The sequence below is a fragment of the Bos indicus x Bos taurus genome, chromosome 19 (assembly GCF_003369695.1).
Source record: "Bos indicus x Bos taurus breed Angus x Brahman F1 hybrid chromosome 19, Bos_hybrid_MaternalHap_v2.0, whole genome shotgun sequence".
Classification (NCBI taxonomy): Eukaryota; Metazoa; Chordata; class Mammalia; order Artiodactyla; family Bovidae; genus Bos; species Bos indicus x Bos taurus.
In genome coordinates, this window is record NC_040094.1 from 30,061,385 (window position 1) to 30,081,292 (window position 19,908).

The following is a 19,908-nucleotide window of genomic DNA, read 5'->3' on the forward strand; positions in this document are numbered from 1 at the left end:
CTTAGAGGATTTCATCAGCCTCCCACTGCTCTCAAGGGATCTGTGGAGAGACTACCACGTGGTGGTGACATATGGAGTGAGAGCCATCTGCTCGGGGGGCCGAGCCCTTCACACCTGCTTCATCTAGAACAAAAATTAACCAGACTCCAGGATGTTCCTCCAACCATGACTCGGGAACGTGAAGTGAAAGACACGCTTGTGATGTGGAATCCTATTTTAGCCAACTGATTCATGAGAGTCCCAGCACTCTGTTCTAATATCCTAGACCCAGAGGCAAATAACACCTGCCCTGCCAACTGCACAGAGCAGCTCTGACCCTCCAAGGAGACCGAGTGTGTGAGAATGGTAAACTGGTTGCACTGTGCCCCCTTTAGGAGCCCTAGAGCAGAGCCATTCTGGAGCCATGGAATAAAGAAAGGTGCCCGGGAGAAGGAAAATTCCCGGCCCCTGGGCAGAATCCAAACACGTGACTGATGTCGTGTCAGCCCGTGTGGCGATCTCTGACTTCCCTGAGAACGAGCATAAAAATCTACCCGCCCCAGAACAACATTTTATAATTCCTTTTCAAGTCTAGCTCTGTTCCCAGCACCAAACCTCCCACCCTAGCAACAGCAGATGAGAGAAATGTTATCAAGAGGGGTGGAAGAGTCAGCCTACACCATGACCTTCACTCTCTGTTTGGAAATGTGTCCTTTGCTTGTGAGTCCTGGCATTTTATGATGTTCTTCCCATAAACACTCAAGCCTTTGGGTCCTGCACACATATGGATCTCCAGTGATTCAGACACACAGTCTAAGTCCCAGAGACTCTCGTGTCTCAGGGAAAGCCATAGCAGTACCGCCGAAACCCATCTCTTGACAATCTCCAGCCTCAACTTTTCTCTATGTTGGCCTCATCCTCAGATGGGATCACTCTGCGTGGCTGGGAGAGATGCCCTTGAGTGTCTCCAGACTGACTTTGACTCTGAAGTTGGCCAATGTGGGGAAGAGATGAAGCCTTCTTTGTTAGTGAAAAGAATTGTGATTGAGCCTGCTAGGGTCACATGACCATTTGAGCAGCTTATGGTGGTGATAGCTTTCATAGAAGATGAGGACTGCATGATTGACAGCCCTGCCAGAGCCCAGGGAGTGGGGAAGGGTCAGGAAAGGATGCAAGTTAGGCAAAAAACAAAAATAGTTTAACTGCCCACTATGGACAAGTAGAAATGGGACATTTGCCTTTTTCAGTATTTGTATAATTGAATAAATGATGTTGGGCTTCCCCTGGTGACTCAGATGGTAAAGAAACTGCCTGCAATGCAGGAGACCTGGGATTGATCCCTGGGTCAGGAAGATCCCCTGGAGAAGGGAATGACAACCCACTCCAGCATTCTTGCCTGGAGACTCCCATGGACAGAAGAGCCTGGCAGGCTACAGTCCATGGTGTTGCAAAAAGTCAGACACGACTGAGCAACTAACACACACACGCACATCATTGACCTATGACCACCTAAGCCAATGCTTTGGCTGATATGGGTGGTGGGTGTCAAAGAAAGAAGAGACCCCATGGAAATCCGAGTTAACATCACCAGTACGTACTAACTAGACTAACTCTAGTTAGCACAAGCGAGTAGCTGCCTGCATCTTGTAGAAGCTGCTGAGACTAGGGCTGGCCTGCGGACATTCCAAGTGACCCTCAGACACATCTTCTACTGAGTAGAGCTTCACACCACCTCTTCCTTTCATTCCAGGGGCTACTGGTGGCCTCGCAGTATTGCTTTGCTAATGGAGAGGTAAGTTTTCTGTGCTAACTTCTAGCTTCCTGCGAGGCTGGGGCTGGCATCCTGCTGCCCCCTGGAGGGTTCAGTTTATATGACAGTGCCATGGGGAGACATGCAGTGACCAGCATGTGTTGGGACAAATGGGCACCTCGGGTGTCCAGTGGAGAGAAGAAGCAGCTGAGGCTCTGGGGACAAGGTGTTGGGGTGAGTTTTCTTTACAGAACCCAACCATGGTCCCGCTGGAGCTATGCCAGGCAGGAGGATCAAAGTGTGATAGAGGGAACCAGCTGCAAGTCTAGAGTCCAGAAATTCGCATCAAGCCGTGAAGACTCACCCGCTTAGGAGCTGTGTGTTAGGTCACCATGGCTCTTGGAACCTCAGTCTGTAAATGGGAGTAGGAACAGTCCCTGCCCTGCAGTGTTACCCTGGGGCGCTGGTGGTAAAGGTTCTCTGCCTCGTAACAATGGTTACATTTATTATTGTTGCAGAGCCCCAGTCAGCCCTCTGCTCCTTTGGAAAGAGGCTTGAAAGGGGGAAGGGCCCAGGCTGGAGTAGTTTGCTCCTGACTTAGGAGCCAGTGGGATTTCTAGCTCCCTTTCATCCTCCCCTCTCCCCACCCCAGGTTTAAATATTGATCTCTGCCTCCTTCCACTAGAATGTAAGCTGCTTGACAGCAAAACCTCGTCTGTCTTGCTCACTGCTGCTTTTTCTATATCTTCACACAGGGACCCTTGATTCATCAGGCAGGCCTCAAATGCCACCTTGACACAGTCCTTTTCTAGCCACTGTTGCCTCCTCCCGTGGTCCTGCTTAACAGCCTTGGGTGTTACTACCCTCTGCTCTGCTCAAATGTGTCTGTTTGCTTCTCTGTTCCTTTCCCCTAGTGAGAACGCAAGTTTCCGTAGGGTGGTCCTGAGTAGCCACCCAACACGCATTTGCTGAGTGGATGCAGGATTCAATGATTCCCGGGCAGTAACCTTGCTCTCTTCTCGCCTGGCAGGTGAAGGCTGAGCTGCGAAAACAGTGGGCCCGCTTCTTGCTAGCCCACCACTCAGGCTGCAGGGCCTGGGTGCTGGGGAAGAACTTCCGATTCCTGGGGAAATGTCCCAAGAAGCTCTCTGAGGGGACCAACTCCGGGTCGCTGCAGAAGGCGCGGCCCTGGCCTGGTGGTGGGCGGCTCCTGCACTTGACCAAGGAGGGCCTAGGGGTGGCAGGCACCCCGCCTCATCAAGGCCACGCAGCCTGGCCCCGTGGCAGCAGCCTGTCGGAGAGCAGCGAGGGCTACTTCACCCTGGTGCACACCATGGAGGAGATCTTCAAGGAGAGTGAGATCTAGGCAGGAGCCCACTGCACCAGTTCCCACGGACTCCTGAGCACTTGAAGGAGGCGGCGGCCAAGCTGGATGGTGCAGGGTGAGCATCATTCTGGTACATCCAGCTCTCTCCAACACCATGACTCTTTCCAGGCTTTCCCTGCTCCGTAGACAGAGGCTGCATACCCTCACCACTTCTGCCTGCCCTTGTCATCCACATCACCCCTGCAGGTGTGTTTTCCAGAATGACCATTAGCCTCCCAGGCTGGCCCTAAATTCGCCTGAGGACTCAGAAAGATGTCTGCTCTGAAACAGAGGCCAGCGCTCACCAGGTATCCATCTGAAGTCGGGAGCAGGGTGTCTCAGGACCACCTGCCAAGTGTTTCACATGCAGAGTCTGACTCATTCACAGCAAAGATACTGAGAGCGCACCTGAGCACTTAGATGGCCGGTGATGGGACTTTTATAACAAGCAGCCCAGGCAATTCTGATGCAAGCCTACATTTTGAAAATCCAGGGCAGGATGTGCTGGAACTAGAAACCCCTCTGAGCTGGCCGCTGGTCCAGCGAGGCCTGTGGTATTCTGCATTCAGCGGTTAGGCTGTGACCTGCCTGCCCTCCTTCTCTGACAGTGCAGATCCCACTCCATGGAAGTTCTGTTTGACCCGAGACAAGCCCATTCTTCCTTGGAGCATTGGCCCCAGCTCCCAGAGCCCCTCTGAAAGTTGCCATTGGTTGTTTTCTCGCCTTTCTGGCTCCACCTGCCTTTCTGAGTTTGACTTCAAGCGTTACTTGACTCTGCTGTGTTTGGTTTGCCATCAATGGCTGTACCTGCTTCCCTGGGGGGTTTACCCACTGCTCCCCCTAAGTCCCCACTGATAAGAATTCTACTCCTCCTGTGGAAATTGATGCTAAGAGCCAGAGGGTACCCAGTTGAATGAGAGGACTATGGGTGATCTGGACATGTCAAGGTGGTGCTGAGGAGGGCCAGGGCTAGGGAACCCAGTCTGCCGATGGGGAATGAGTTGTGCTACAGGCCCTGAGTGGAGGATGTTTCTGGAGGCAGAGGAGGGCCCAGGCTTAGGGACAAATTCAGTGACTGAAACTGTAAGGCGAGAGGCTGAGGGAAGGTCAAAGGAGGAATGCGCTATGGAAATAGGGTTTTGGTGTTCAGGAGTGTTGCTTTTATTATATGTGAACTGTACATGAGTGGGTGGGTGGGATATATTGCTGTGGGGCCAAATCCTGCCTTATTTTAGGGGGACGGGAGGTATGATGCTTATCAAGTATGGTTGCCAGATTCAACAGTTAAAAATACACAATCCTCAATTAAATTTGAATTTTGGATCAGTGAATAATAGTATTGTCTAAGTATATCCCATGGGATATATTTTATGTGAAATTCAAGTCTAATTGTACATCTGGTACGTCACCTGGCAACTCCATTGTCAAGGACACTTGGCATCAGGACAGGGACCAGGGAGAGGCAAATGAGAAGCGCAGTTCAGGTACAACATTGAAGAGAGTACTAAAAATAAAAACAAAAACAAAACTCCACAACTGTCAAGTACTATTTTAATGTGATAACAAAGCAACGACCATTCTGTGAGCTACAGCCCATGACCATTCATAAAAATGATATTTTACTGGGACCAGGCCACGATGAGGGTGGAGTAAGTGGGACCATGAGATATAAACGCAGGGTCTGGTCCTGACTTTTAAAATTTTTGAGACACTTCCCCGGTGGTCCAGTGGTTAAGACTCCACGCTTCCACTGCAGGGCGTGTGGGTTCTATCCTGGTCAAAGAACTAAGACCGTACATGATGCAGAATGCAGCCAGAAAAAAATTTTGAATGTTTTGCTCATAATGGACATTTTAACATTAATTTTTATTTTAAAATGATTACATCAAAGTATTATCTTGATTACTGAGCTTTTGGTCACCCACCTTACATTTTGCACCTGAAGTGCCCATCTTCCCCTCCTCCCAGGCCTGGCTCTGCTCTGCACCAGGGGAAACTGAAGCATTGACCTTAGGCAAGTATAGAGCCAAGCAAAGGTTTCTTTTTTGTGTCCAGATTATCCACAATTCAATCATTAAGATATATGCCCTAGTTTTTTCATTCTGTAAAAGTCTCTTCTGTTTCTCACTGGCTTATTAGCACCTAGAAAGCTGGGCTGTGTGAATTCCTAGCTGGTTCCCAGCATAGCTGGTTGAGAACAGGTTCAGAACACATCCGTCAAAGGAAACAAAGATATGTCTTGGGAGCACTGGATGCTATTGAGAGTCAGTTATTCAGGGCCCGGCCATTTCTAAAAGGGACTTTTAAAAAAGTGTTTGTAAATAAGTCCTCCCCACTCACTCCACAAATGGGGTGCCACACACAGACTGCTTGCTTTTGTTCTGCTAATGATTAAAATAAGTTTTTCAATTGGATTTGTGTTTTGTCTCTTCTTTTCCATTGGTTTCTCACTGGAGCTGAAGGTTTCCACCCCTGGAGAACCTGGTGCACTGCTCCTGGCCAGGAATGGGGAAAAGAGCTGCGGTAATAAGCCTGGGGATAATAAGCCTGGGGGGGTCCACTGTCTCAGGGACCAAGAGGAGTGGACAGAGGGGTAGGGGAGAGAAGTAGAGGTCAGATGTCAAAAGCATAGAAGGCAGGTGCCTGCCTTCTCTAGATTGCTCCCTAGATCATTCACTTTGCTGTTGTTTTAAAGATCCTGCCTAGGGACTTCCCTGGTGGTCCAGTGAAGAATCCACCTGCCAGTGCAGGGGACACGGGTTTGATCCCTGGTCCCAGAAGATTCCACATGCAGGGGGGAAAATAGGCCTGGGCATCACAACTGCTGAGGGTGCCCTAGAGTCTGTGCTCCACAACAAGAGAAGCCCTCCCCCAGCAATGATGAGTAGCCCCTGCTTGCTGCAACTAGAGAAAGCCTGTGCACAGAAATGAAGACCCAGCACAGCCTAAATTAAAAAAAAAAAAAAAATCCCACCTAGTGGGTCTCTATTCTGGCTTTGCAATTACTGGAACATTGCAATTCTAGAAACATTGATGGCTGGTGAGCCCAGAAGGCACACCAGTAGCCCGGCACACAGCTTGGGAAAGAGCACTGGAGTGAGGCCTTGAGCCCTTTGCTTCTTTCCCTAGGCCACCCTGGGCCTTTCTTCTCCCCCGAGATGGCTCCTGGGTGGCCTCTATGTCTGATACTGGAGGGGCATCTTGGGCAGCTGGCTTCTCTCCTTCTGCCAAAACCGCTGGACTAGACGCTGTATAGCCATTCCCACTTCCAGCTCTGATGCTGTGCGATCCCAGAATTCTGTCCTATCAGGTCCAGGTAAAAACTATTGAGGCATTCTGGTGTAATCAAAGGGGCTCTGGTTCGAGTACTAACCCTACTCTTACTTTATGGCCTCAGTGTCCTCATCCATACTCTGGGGATATTAATAATAACACCCCCATCAATGAAATAATGCCCAGTATCCAGCAGAATGGCTGGCTCATAGGAAACACTGCATCCTTAAGTATTACGATAACTCTCAAGGCTGTCCTCCACAAAGAGCAGCACTTCTGGTGGCGGTGATTGAGCCTTTGCTGTTGCTAAAGCGAGGGTAATTCCCCCACACCAGCAGAGGGAGACTCCCCAGCCCCCGAGGGCTGCATACAGGTTGCTCAAGTGTCCGGAACATGTGCATATTTTTCTGACCTCGTCTTGGAACTTAAGGCTGAAGAATAAAAGAGCTTTCAAAACAAGGAACACAATGATCTTGAGAACCCGCAGGTGGAGCTCCGAGGTGTCCCAGGCTCTGGAGCTCTGATAAGGGAGTGTGAGCCAATGGGCAGCACTGGGCTGGCTTCCACTCATTAGTGGACCCTAACCAAGCCACTTGCTGACTCTGTGGCTCCTTTTCCTTGCCCCTAAAAAGTAGGGGCTGCGGGGACATCTGTCTTCACCTTGCATTGGATCAGAGCTGAACTGGTCATCCTCCCCCGAAACCAGCATCTCTCCCTGCTGTTTCCCACCCTGGTGGCTATCACCAGTGAAACCTATTGACATCACAATGAAAACCAGGTGAAAACCATTGAGGCATCTGGTGTAATCAAATGGATTACACTGGGCACCCAAGCCACAAACCTGGCTACTGACCATCCTTGCTCCTCCCTCTTCCCCTGAACCAGTCAGGTGGATCCTACTTTCTAAATATCTCCCAGCAGGTCGCGTTCTCTCCACCCCACTGCTGTTCCCCTGGCCCAGGCCACCTGGGCAATTATAGGAGTGTGATATCCAGGCCCCAGTCTTGCCTAATTTATTCCTATCCTGCGGGGGGTACCGGGGTAGTTCTCTTACAAACATAAATCCCTCCTACTTCCAACCCCACACAGCCCCCACTACGCCCATGGTGAACCCTAGGTCTTCCCCTGGCCTGCAGGGAAGTCCTTGCATGGTCTGGCCTCCCCCCGCCACCGCCTACTTTGGAAGCTTAACTCAGTTTGCTCTCCCCGCCTCCTCCCTCTGCTTTTGGGCTACACTGGCCTTCTCAGGGTCCTAGAACTTGAACTGCTCATACCCGACTCAGGGTCTCTAAGACACATCACTTTTCCACCCTCACATTTCCCCCACTCCAATCCCCTGGGTCTTAGTTGAAACGCCTCTTCATCCGGAACATCTTCCCCATCCCTGAACAAGTCAGCCCCGCCTACTGTATCTTCCCACAATGCTTTGCGTGTCTCCATGGTAACCTCACCACCCCTGCCGGCTTCTTCAAGGTCTATGGTCCCCTCTGCACCCTGAGCTGTACCAGAACAGGGCCGTGTCTCTTTCCTGCAGCGCCACAGTCCCCGCACCCTGGTCTGTGACTGCGACGGCGACACAGCCTTGTCCGTGAGGCTGAACCGACAGAAATATTTCCTTTTCCAGTTGGAGATTGACCAGTCAGCTGAGTGCCCGGCTCCTCTTGCATTTATTGGAACCTGCTTACCCAACAATCCACAAAGGAGCTTACATGGGGGCGGGGATATTTAGGGCTCCAGTGACCTATATTTAGGGCTCCTGTGACCTAATCCTGGAATTATTACGGAGGCCTGGGCTGGCGGGCTGGGGGGAGGGGAGGCGGGCTGGGGGGAGGGGAGGCGGGCAGTATAGTGGGCGGGACTTGGTGAATAGCTTAACGACACTTCCGTTTGGCAGGGAGGTGTGCAGGAGGGTTTAATGTGCTGTGGGTTGGAGGCCCTCCCGGCCCCGGGGGCGGTGTGTGTTTGTGTGCGTGCACATGTGTGCACAAGTGTGTTTATTTGAGAGGGGTGGGGAGGGAGGAGACCTGAGCAGTTGACATCAGGGTTTCTTTTCCTTCAGTTTCTCCTTCACTTTTTGAGGCTCGAATTGAATCAGTCGCAGAATTTCCTTATTGGCCAGGGTCCCTTCGATGAATTCTTTCTCTGTAAGTTTATCTGCAAGAGGAGAAAATAATACAGTCAGGATAGACTGTTTCCAGCTGCAATGAAGCTGATATTTGCAAGCATACCCAGAGTGGATGGCTCTATTATGAAAATACTATCTCCTTGCCCCTGAGGACAACCCCACCCTCTAACTCTTTCCTAGGACCCCTGGACCTCCCGGTGAACCAACAATGAGAGGGTTAGTGACAGGCCCTGCAGGGTCTCCAGGAGGCTGGGCCAGTGCTGTGTCTCTTCTGATTGGTTGGCGATCCTTTCCTAGGCATCTCTGCATCCCTAATCCTAAAGGAGATCAGTCCTGGGTGTTCATTGGAAGGACTGATGTTGAAGCTGAAACTCCAATACTTGACCACCTAATGCGAAGAGCTGACTCATTTGAAAAGACCCTGATGCTGGGAAAGATTGAGGGCAGGAGGAGAAGGGGACGACAGAGGATGAGATGGCTGAATGGGATCACCTACTTGATGGACATGGATTTGGGTGAACTCCAGGAATTGGTGATGGACAGGGAGGCCTGGTGTGCTGCGGTTCATGGAGTCGCAAAGAGTCGGACACGACTGAGCAACTGAACTGAACTGAACTGAATCTACCTCCCCCTTTGGGACAAGAAAGGGCTTTGCCCCAACTATTGAATTCAGTTCTCTCCAGTTAAATGCACTCACTAAGCCCTTCCTCTGTGCCACTGTATATGGGGCTGAGGTCATTGCAGGGGGCAGAGGGCAGGGTGTAACATGGAAGGGAGTGAGATAATGCCCCTGGCCTGGGGAACTGTTGGTCTGATGGGGAGACAGTCACCTGTAGAAATGACTCTGTGCTGTGCTGCGCTTAGTTGGTCAGTTGTGTCTGACTCTTTGCAACCTCATGGACTGTATGTAGCATGCCAGGGTCCTCTGTCCATGGGGATTCTCCAGACAAGAATACTGGAGTGAGTTGCCATGCCCTCCTCCAGGGGATCTTCCCAACCCAGGGATCAAACCCAGGTCTCCTGCATTGCAGGTGGATTCTTTACTGTCTGAGCCACCAGGGAAGCCCAGAAATGACTCTGCTGCTGCTACTGCTGCTAAGTTGCTTCAGTCATGTCCGACTCTGTGCGACCCCATAGACGGCAGCCCACCAGGCTCCCCCGTCCCTGGGATTCTCCAGGCAAGAACACTGGAGTGGGTTGCCGTTTCCTTCTCCAATGCATGAAAGTGAAAAGTGAAAGTGAAGTCGCTCAGTCGTGTCCGACTCCTAGCGACCCCATGGACTGCAGCCCACCAGGCCCCTCCATCCATGGGATTTTCCAGGCAAGAGTACTGGAGTGGGTTGCCATTGCCTTCTCCGAGAAATGACTCTAGAATGAGGCAAATGTTCCTCCCTGCTTATGGCGAGGCTCATAGTCCTGATGTACTAAATGCTCAATAAAGCTTGGCTTAGCTGAAGTGGGTTTCCATTGGCTTTTTATGTTCCAGGCCTTTTGAGTGACCTTAATCCTTCCTGGATTAGGATGCAGGTTCCTTGTGCAGGTCAGGGTGATGAAATGTGGGTTTTAAGGTCCCAGGTGCCCTATGAACCTCACTGACAGCTTGAAACTCCTACTCTCAGAAGCTGATTGTGGAGTGAAGCCTGGTCTTCAGATGGACCATGTGAAAACACAAGTCACCTGGCAGGAGTACCACTGCCTCCTGTGACATTCACTGGGGTCAATATTCAGGTCAGCAAGTAGCAGAACAAGGGATTCAGCACTTGCCAGACCCAGCAGGATGTCAAGATGGAGGTTAAAGAGCCAGAGGGGTGACATGCCACTGGGAGGCACCTGAAGCAGCCAGGAGAAGGTGTTCAAAGGGGAGATGACGTCTGGGTGAGGAAAGGGAGGTACCTACCCTTCAACATTTAAGGAGGCTCTCACTTTCAGCATCGTATGGGCACAGGGCTGGCATCTGAGAAGGGGGGTCTCCTTAAGTCTTGTGCCAGGGCACCTCACATGCCTCACCCTAGTTCTGGCCCTAACTTCACAGATCTGGTTGCTAATCCACCTTCTCCCTGGACTGCAGATTAGTAGGGGCCTTCTTTAACATCCTCCATGGGTGTGTGACCTGGAACCCTGGTAAGAGACTCGCCCAGAGATCACAAACGGGCCGATACCAGCTCCTCAGATGTGTGTGGACCATGTAGTGTTTCATCAGTGGAGGCACTTCAGATTTTAAAAATCTCGATTGCTGGCTTCTCTTTAAAAAAAAAAAAGCAGACGATGAGGCCCCAACGGCTCTGTATTCCTATGTGGTAACAATTGACCAGAGGCCATAAAACCAGGCAGGCCCTCATGCCCCAGTGTTTGCCAGTCCCTATTGCTTCATTGGGCCACTGTCCACTTCTCTCACGTTCATCATCCCGGCCCCATTGGTCATTCGAGTTTGCAGTCCCCATCTGATACCAACCCCTCTCCTGTGTCCTTCCCGAGCTGGACATGGGCTTCAGGCACCAGCAGCCCCCACCGCCCAGTTCTGGAATCCATCACCGCTCGGTACAAGCTCACGCTCCCCATTGGCTGCTCTCAGCCAGACTGAACAGGGGAGGGAGCCAAGACAGGTCAGCTCCTGGCAGAAGGGGGCCCGAGGACACACCCTCAGCTTCACCAAGACTTTCTTAGCCCAGCCCTGCAGTTTAAGACTTCTCTTGCATCTGCCCATAAGCCGTTCATCTGCTTTGCAGTCTGATGGCCTTCCCAGCCTCCTGAATATCTCTCCTCATTTACCCTCATAGCACCCCCCACCCCCATCAATCTCTTGAGATTGAATTGAAATCTAATTCCATCTGATGGTGCTTGGGGGTTGGGAGAGGGGACCCAAACTAATGTCCTAAAGTAACACCATATAAATTGAGATCCCGCTTACTTGGGATGCCACGCTAATTCTGAAGTGAGCTTTACCCCATCCCAGCCGTGCAGAAGGCTACTTGTTTGGTTTAAACAAGTAAACCAAAGTGTCCTAAAATAACAACACAAAACTGGGCACTCCATTCAAAAAGAAAGCAGTATGCTTGCAAAGCCTCAAAACTTGTCATTTGTATATAAAATGATGGGCTGTTGTCTTGATTTTTCACTCTTTCTTCAAAGTGGGTTAACTCTGTCCAAACAAAAGATGCTTTTTTTTCTTCCAAAGCACCCCATCATTTACAGCCTATGTTTACCCCCAGAGAATCTTAGGCAGTGGTGGAGTTTTATGAGCAGTGGGAGGTGGTGACATTTTCAGTCAGTTCCAGAAGGGCCCACAACTGTCTGTTGACCATTCTTCTGCTGACCACCTCGCAGTGGGAGGAGGGGTCCTCCGTCCCACCTGGTCTCTGGACTGGGAAGGGTCAATCTCACTGGGGTCTCTAGGACATAGCCCGGGATGGTGAAATCAAGAGCTGGGAAGGAGAAGTCACTCACCATCATCCTTCTTGCCAAAGAATCCCCAGATCTTCTCTGCTCGCTTTTCCGGAGTGTTCTCGTCTTCTGGGAGACGCTTTGTGTCCTCAGGGCTGATCATTTTGAAGATAGCCTGCACCGAATTGAGGGGGAGCACTGGTCAGAAGTGATTCTGGGGGAACCCACATGGCTTGAGCAGGACGCTGAGGTTAAAATGCAGATGCCCAGGCCCCCCAACCCATTGGCCCTGACTGAATCCTCCCTAGTTCCTGAGAGTGGGAGGAGTCATCTGTACTTTTAAGAAGGGGAAGGGAATGCGGGGGAGGGGTGAGGATGACTTTCCCTTCTTATTTTGTCCCTTTCTGCACAGTCTGAATTTCCTGACCATGCAGACATATTACTTTCATTGTATTAAAAAATGAAAATAAGAAATAAAAGGCTTCCTGAAGGCTGCATTTTGAAAACTGGTACCTTTAACCTCACTGCCCAGAAGTGCATCAGACGGCTTTTTCTGAATCCAAGTGGTACTTTGGTTGCCTAGCAGGCTGGCCTATGGTGCGTGTGTGCTAAGTCACTTCAGTTGTGTCCGACTCTTTGCGACCCCATTAACTATAGCCTGCCAGGCTCCTCTGTCCATGGGATTCTCCAGACAAGAATACTGGAGTGGGTTGCCATGCCCTCCTCCAGGGGATCTTCCCGATCCAGGGATCGAACCTGTGTCTCTTACATCTCCTGCATTGGCAGACAGGTTCTTCAACAGCAGTGTCACATGGATTGCTTATGGTAATAAGGGCTAATGTTTGTGCCCTTTTCTAAGTGTCTTTACATGTAAACTCATGACAGCTTTATGAGGTGGGTGTTATTGGCCCATTTCACAGATGGAGAAACTGAATCAGCTGACTTGCTAGAATTCAGACAACCAGAAGCAGAAAACTGGAGATTCTAACCCTGGCAAGTTTGGTTCTAGAACCTCTGTGCTTGCATCTCATGCTATTCCTAGAATGTCTTGGAGAGCATGGTAGGGGCTGGGTAAGGCCTCTGGAAGCTCCTCCTTTACCCCTCTGCTTAGGGAGGGTAAAGCTCAAGTGTCCTTCTCACTTCCCTCTACTCTAGCTAATACAGGAGCTGAGTAGACAATGTCCAGCAAAGCAGGAAGTGCCTTCCGACATGTGGTCAGGGAAAGGGACAGGGTAGTCTTGATGTGTCCTTTCAGCTCCAGGTTACTAGGATTCCAGGAGGCTGGCCAGACCCAGAGTGGATGCTCAAGGTTGTGGCTCCCCCATCTTGAGTGTCCCAGTTTGCGACCTAAGCTGTTGGGACTGGGACTGCGACCTAAGTGTTGGGACTGGGACGCTGTGGAGACACCAGGGAACCAGCTGGGCAGGGGCAGTGATGCCCATGAAATTAACCTGGAGGGAAGAGCAGTGGCTTTAGAAACTCCTTTCAGCTCCCTGTGCTGCAGCAAGAGAAGCAAGGGAGTCAAAACCCGCAGCTGGGGCAGCTGCCTCACTGACAGTGCTCAGAGCCCGGAGGTACCCAGCACTGAAGTAAGGGCTTCCTTAAGTTCCTGAGCCAGGGACCCATGGGCAGGTCGGAAGGCTAAAGGCTGAGAGTGACTGGCTGCCCATCACCCTGCTTCTAAAACCAAGGGCACACTGTCAGGGCCTCCAGGAATGGACTGAGAAAGAACCATTACGTCCTCACCCTTGGGGGTGGGAGGTTCTGTGGTTTTCTGGACGCCCAGCTTGGTGGTGGTACATCAGAACCCTCAACAGATGACCGACTCCCAGGCCAGTTACCTTGGACATGGTGAATAGCAGAGGCTTGGCACGCTCTTGCATAGCCTCACCTGTGGACGTGCCCTTCTCTCTCTGCCTCCCCACACCTCCCACCCTCTCCTTCCTCCTTCCCTTCCCTTCTACCCCTTCATCTTCTTCCTCCTCCTTTCTCTGAAGAATCACCAACTCAGAGGCCTCTGCTGGGCTTGGCATCCTTTAGGTGGTTCTGAGGAGGTGGTCCCTGCCACAGGCCACCTGTCAATCCAGGGAGCTTGCTCTGCAGGCCCCACCCAGAGACCAGTGAGGTTTCGACACACACCTGCCCCTAACGGGAGGCCCAAGAAGGAGTCGCTGACCACAGCTGCATCCTTGACTGTTTTATCTACGGTTTTGCCTAATAAAGGTGGAAGAATTGGGTGAATGAAAGTGGGATTACAAATGCCTCAAAAATTATATAAAAGATGAAAAATATTCTCTCTTTACAGGAGTGGGATTAGAGAAAGAAAGCAAGTGACATGGGTGGGGGTAGGGGGAAAATTCAATAAAATGATACTGAATGAAGGGAAAAAATGATATAATAGGGAAGAAATAGAAGTATCCTCGTTATCCAAAAATACAGGAACAGTTAAATAATTTTGACATGTCTATAAGATGGAATTCTAAGCAGCTGTTAAAAACAATTTGATATTGAAAATATTCATAGTAAAATAGTGGCTGAAGAAAAGTATGATAAAACTATATGTGTATATGTCCTAATTCTAAAGTTGTTTTTAAATATATAGATAAAAGACTGGAAAGATACATGCCTATTTGTTGACAGTAGTTTTCTCTGGATGATGAAAGTAAAGGCAATTTGCATTTTCTTTTGCATAGGTTTCTAAATTGCATGCATTTTATATTAAATAAAACTACTTTTCAAACACCTAAAAATCTTGGCAGATGATCTGATCCTGGGCCAACATACTTGAAACATGTTATGTCTCTAAAATGACTCAAAAGGGACATCCTTGGCTGTCCAGTTGTTAGGACTCGGGGCTTTCACTGCAGTGGCGATGGCCCCTGGTTCAATCCCTGTTTGGGGAAGTAAGATCCCAAAAGCCACAGGACCAAAATAAAATAAACATAAATACATAAATATATTGGGTTGGCCGAAAAGTTCGTTAGGGTTTGTCCATAAGATCTTATGAAAGGGACTTCCCTGGTGGTCCAGTGGCTAAGATTTTTGGGCTCCCAGTACTGGGGGTGGGGTTGGTGTTCCACCCCTGGTCAGGGAACTAGACCTCACGTGCCTCAACTAAGACCCCCCCTGCCCCCTGGAGCCAAATAAACAAACAAACAAAAAAAGAATCTGAGTGTGTCCTATTGGAGGTTCTGAAGGATGTTTTATTATTTTTAACACCTACTTATTTATTTATATTTTCTTAACTGCACTGCACAGCAGGTGGGATCTTATTTCCCTGACCAGGGATGGAAACTGTACCCCTCGCATTGGAATCACTGGACAACCAGGGAAGTCCCTGAAGAACGCTTTAATGAAGAAAGGAAGAATGATGGGAGGGAAAGAAGGAAATGGTAAAGGTAAATAATAGAAAATACCCAGATTCGTCTTCTCTAGGAGGAAAATGAAGCTGTGGGAAGGTGCCCTGTGCTGTGCTTAGTCACTCAGTCGTGTCTGACTCTTTGCAACCCCATGGACTGTGGCCAGCCAGGCTCCTCTGTCTTTGGGGATTCTCCAGGCAAGAATATTAATATTGATTTGTTGGAGACTCCTCCTGACCACGTTCTCAGAGCCACTGAGTCACCAACCTTGGGTGTCCACTCCCTCCTCCCTGCCAGGCCCCCGTGAGGAATTAGTAGCAGCCCAATTCCTCGAGACCCCCATCCCTCTCAGCCGGAGATGAGGAGGCTGACACTGACCGTGACAATCTCCAGCACCTCGTTCTTGCTGATGGTCCCATTGCCATCCACGTCATAGAGGGAGAAGGCCCACTCCAGCTTCTGGTTGGTCTTGCCCGCGCTGGTCATGTGTAGGGCGATGACATATTCCTTGAAGTCCAAGGTGCCATCACTGTTGGCATCAAAGCTGCGGAACACGTGCTGGGCATAGGCCTTGGGGTCGGCCTCGGGGAAGAACTTGGAGTAGATGGTCTGGAACTCCTGCCGGGTGATCCGGCCACTGGGGCACTCCTTCAGGAAGGACTGGTACCAGGAGCTCAGCTCCTCCTCCGTGAACTTGGTGTTCAGCTGCAGCTCCTCCAGGATCTCCTTGGACAGGGCCCCACTCTTGCTGTTCCCCATGGGTGAGGTGGTGTGGGCCCGGCCGGGCTATCACTGCTGGGTGGATGGGAGCAATGGGGTCTCCTGGCTGCCAGGCTTGGTGCCACAGGAGACAGTCGCACCCTGAGATGCTGATGGATTAGGCGGATTTGTGGCCGGGTCACCCCAGTACTTGGAGGGAGGAGGGGCCTGGAGCTTGCGGTTAGGGGAGGGAGGCGAGCTCCCAGAAGCCCCCTGAGATTAAAATAAAGAGCTGACAGCAGGAGGTCAATCCATCTTGGCCTTCTGGGAGGCCGGGACAGTAGATCAGAATCTTGAGACCTGAGGCCTCACCTAGGCCCCGTGGCCATCCCTACCTCACCCCCCACCGCTAGCTCTAGCTCTCTAAGAGCAAGGATGCTCCCTGCCTGTCTTCCGTTGCCCTAACTCTGAGAGTCTCTGCGTCACGGATGGTCCTATAATGCTGGGTTAGGAGTCAGGCTCTGGAACCAGCAAAGGTTCAAACCTTAGCTTTGCAATTTACTAGCCGTGTGACCCTCTGGCGCATTTCTTTTTCTTTCATTTTTTAAAAATTGGAGTATAATTGATTTACAATGCTGCGTTAGTTTCTGCTGTACAGTAGCGTGTGTCATCTGTAAGTGTACATACATCCCCTCCCTCTCAAGCCTCCCTTGCACCGCCCTCCCCCGTCCCACCCCTCTAGCTCATCACAGAGCACCGAGCTGAGCTCCCTGACCTATACAGCGGCTTCAGGCATGTTTCTTAACCTGTCTCTGCCTAGAGTTCTCTTCTAATCTTTCACCTCCCTCATGGTTTTCCTTAAATGTTGCCTTCTCAGTAACAGCAGCACCCCCATCCCAACCACCAGCAAGCCCCAACTGTTTATCCTGCGTGGTTGTTCTTCCTCTCGAGCACACCTTCTGACTTAGTGTTTATTTATTCCACGTGCTGCCTGGGATGGCATCAGAATGAAAGCACCGTGAAGGCAGGGATTCTGTTTTGTTCCCCACTGCATTTCCTTTGCATGAAGGGTACCTGCCAGCTTTGGGCCCTCAGTGACCATTCCTTGACTAAATGGGCATCGTAATAGCATCGCTGTTACTGTAAGCCTGAAATGAGTTAATATGTGCAGTGCATTTACGATAGAGCCGGGCGGTAGTAAGAGCCGAACACATGTTGAAAGTGAAAAGTCAAAGTGAAAGTTGCTCAGTCATGTCCAATTCTTTGCGACCCCATGGACAGTCCATGGAATTCTCCAGGCCAGAATACTGGAGTGGGTAGCCTTTCCTTTCTCCAGGGGATCTTCCCAACCTAGGGATCAAACCCAGGTCTCCCATATTGCAGGTGGATTCTTTACCAGTTGAGCCACAAGGGAAGCCCAAGAACACTGGAGTGGGTAGCCTATCCCTTCTCCAGGGGATCTTCCCAATACAGGAATCAAACCAGGGTCTCCCACATTGCAGACGGATTCTTTACCAACTGAGCCATCAAGGAAGCCCTGAACACATGTTACCTTTTGCCAATATTCTTCTGTGACAGGGATCAAGAACTGCACTGCGAACAGAGGCCAGGCCAGCATGTGGAGTGTGTGAGTGAAGCCAGGGAATTAGGAAGGCAATAGGGAGTGGTGAGGCCTATGTCCCACATGGCAGGGGCTGCCTCCATTAGAATGTAGTCAGATGGGATTATGGCCTGGTGTTACTAGACTTTTTGGTAACCCAAGAGAAATCAGAAATCAGATTTCCAGATGCAATTTCCAAACTGTGGGAGTGATTTCCAATTTTTTCAACAACATGGTGTGGGATAAATACAACTTACCTGTGGCTTGATTTCAGCTGTATATCGTTGGTTGGCAACCAAGCCTGGTGCCAGGAGCTGGAAGACAGTAGTATGTGCTTGCTGAGTGAATGAATGGACAAGAAGGAGCTCTGCCAGGGGAGGCTTCCACCCCTGTGGTCAGCTCAGTACCCAGTGTGGGCCTCAGGGAAGAGCCCTCATGAGTAGGCTTGTACCTGAAATCTCAGCACCCGAAGGAGAGGCCACTGGTGCCCTTGCTTGGCTGAGCATCACACCTGGAACCCCAGAATCGCCATCTAGAATGGGAGAGAAGTCTCGGCTTTACCCAGGGGTGGTTACTACAAAGGGCTTTGTAGGGGGCGCTGGTGGTAAAGAACCCGCCTGCCAATGTAGGAGGCACAGGAGATGTGGGTTGGATCCCTGGGTTGAGAAGATCCCCTGAAGGAAGAAATGGCCACCCCCTCCAGTGTTCTTGCCTGGAGCATCTCATGGACAGAGGAGCCTGGCCGGCCACAGTCCGTAGGGCCACACAGAGTCAGACACAACTGAAGCAGCCTGGCACGCACACACAGTAACTGCAAAGAATAAAGCGCACAGTGTGCAGGCAGGTGACTTAGGGTTTGTATCCTATTTCATAAGAGGCTAATGGCAGGTCCCTGCTGCTGGGAGAAAGACATCCACCAGCCCCCGCTAATGTTATGCAGGAAGGACCCGGAAGTTCAGGCTCAGGTGTGCTGACCCACTCCTCCTGGTCGCCCCACCCACTGAGGGTCCAGAGTGCTTCTCAGGAGGCCTTAATGTTAGATGTGTGTGTGTCTGTGTACTTACTATTTTTTCCATCAGTTTTTGATAGCATAGTCTTTCTTAAACGGAGTGGTTTCTCCTTTTCTAGGCTTTCACTAGCCCGCAGCAAGGCATTTGTTCTCAAGAGCAGCTAGAAATAGGACAGTCATCAAACAAACAAAACCCAAGCCCTGAAAATGAAGTCAGACGCCTCCACCCTTGCCTCTGAACCTGGTGTGCGAGGATTAGAAGTGCTTCCTGGGTGTCCACACCGAGCCTGCAGGTGAGACAAGGCCAATGTCACAGGAAGAAACCAAGCTCTCGTTCTCAAGGAGTGAGCAGAGTGGGCAAGAAGCTGTGTTTCTCAAGGTGAGGAGCTGGGTTGCCATGACAACAAAGAGGCTGTGGGCCAGGAGACAGGACCCCGTGTTAACACAGAAGGCAGCCAGAGCCCCCAGCCCCTCTGCCCCTCTCAAGAGCAAGGAGCAGGTGCTGCCCACACTCTTCAGGTTGCTGTGCCCAGGAGGGCCCGACCGTGGGAGGGGACCACAGGCAGCTGTGTCGATGCTGAGAGAGGGGTCATGACCTGGAGGTTTGTTTGAAAACCTGCGTAAACATCTTCTATCAGAGGGAGAGTTTATGTTCCTTAGCCAAACAAGTTGTTGGAGATGATGTATTGTGAGGGGATTTGTTAAGTCTAAGCTGTGGCCATAAACTGTCCCCGAGCCCCAAAGACCACTTGGGGAGAAGCCCTCGTCTCTGGCCAGTGCATCTGTTTGTGTCTCCCCCTCCCAGCCTGGCCCTGACTGAAAGACACACACTCTTCCCAGAGGCTGGCCCTGTCCTCTCCCTAAGCTGGGAGCCCCGTAGCCCCGGTCCCCCTCCCCCACCTTCCCTTGCTGTGAGCAGAAGGACAAGAGAACCCTTTGACCCTGGTCTGGAAGCAGAGGGGAAAGAGGGCTCAGAGAGGGTGAGTGGGAGGCAGAGAATGGGAGGAACGCCTCTCCCATGGCTGTCTCCATCATGGTAAATAGCAGTCTGTCCTTTTGGTTGCCTGGACCAAAATCCTCGGAGTCATCTCCTGTGCCCCTCTTTCTGTCACACCCCACTTTCGAGCCACTCCAAACTGGCTTGAAACCACGTTGGTTCCACTTTCAAAGCACTTCCAGAATCTGACCGTTCTCCCCACCTCCTCGTGGCCACCCCTGCAGGCACCGTCCCCTGTCCCTGCATTCTGGCTGCCCTGCTCCCCTTTTCCTACAGTGAGCTCTCCAGCAAGGAAATCAGGCTGTGCGCTCTCAGCTTGGATGGACCCCAGAGCAAAATCACAGGCTTTCCAAAGCCTGCAAAGCTCTGC

At 51.0% G+C, this 19,908-nt stretch overlaps 2 protein-coding genes across 2 annotated transcripts in view; one reads left to right on the plus strand and one right to left on the minus strand.

The window, feature by feature from the left end:
* GLP2R (glucagon like peptide 2 receptor) overlaps nucleotides 1–4,857 on the plus strand; it is a 43,457-nt gene extending 38,600 nt beyond the window's left edge. The window contains exons 12-13 of the mRNA XM_027518798.1: nucleotides 1,730–1,771; nucleotides 2,760–4,857. Coding sequence (XP_027374599.1) covers nucleotides 1,730–1,771; nucleotides 2,760–3,095 — 378 coding nt within the window. The 3' untranslated portion in view covers nucleotides 3,096–4,857. The remainder of the gene's footprint in view (nucleotides 1–1,729; nucleotides 1,772–2,759) is intronic.
* A 3,159-nt stretch (nucleotides 4,858–8,016) lies between these two features.
* RCVRN (recoverin) lies at nucleotides 8,017–16,099 on the minus strand. The gene is made up of 3 exons (XM_027519375.1): nucleotides 15,612–16,099; nucleotides 11,938–12,049; nucleotides 8,017–8,522 (listed from the first exon to the last, which is right to left on the minus strand). Exons 1-3 carry the CDS (start codon nucleotides 15,990–15,992, stop codon nucleotides 8,407–8,409), a joined length of 609 nt encoding a protein of 202 aa, XP_027375176.1. The 5' UTR covers nucleotides 15,993–16,099; the 3' UTR covers nucleotides 8,017–8,406.
* Between the last annotated feature and the right edge of the window lie 3,809 nt (nucleotides 16,100–19,908).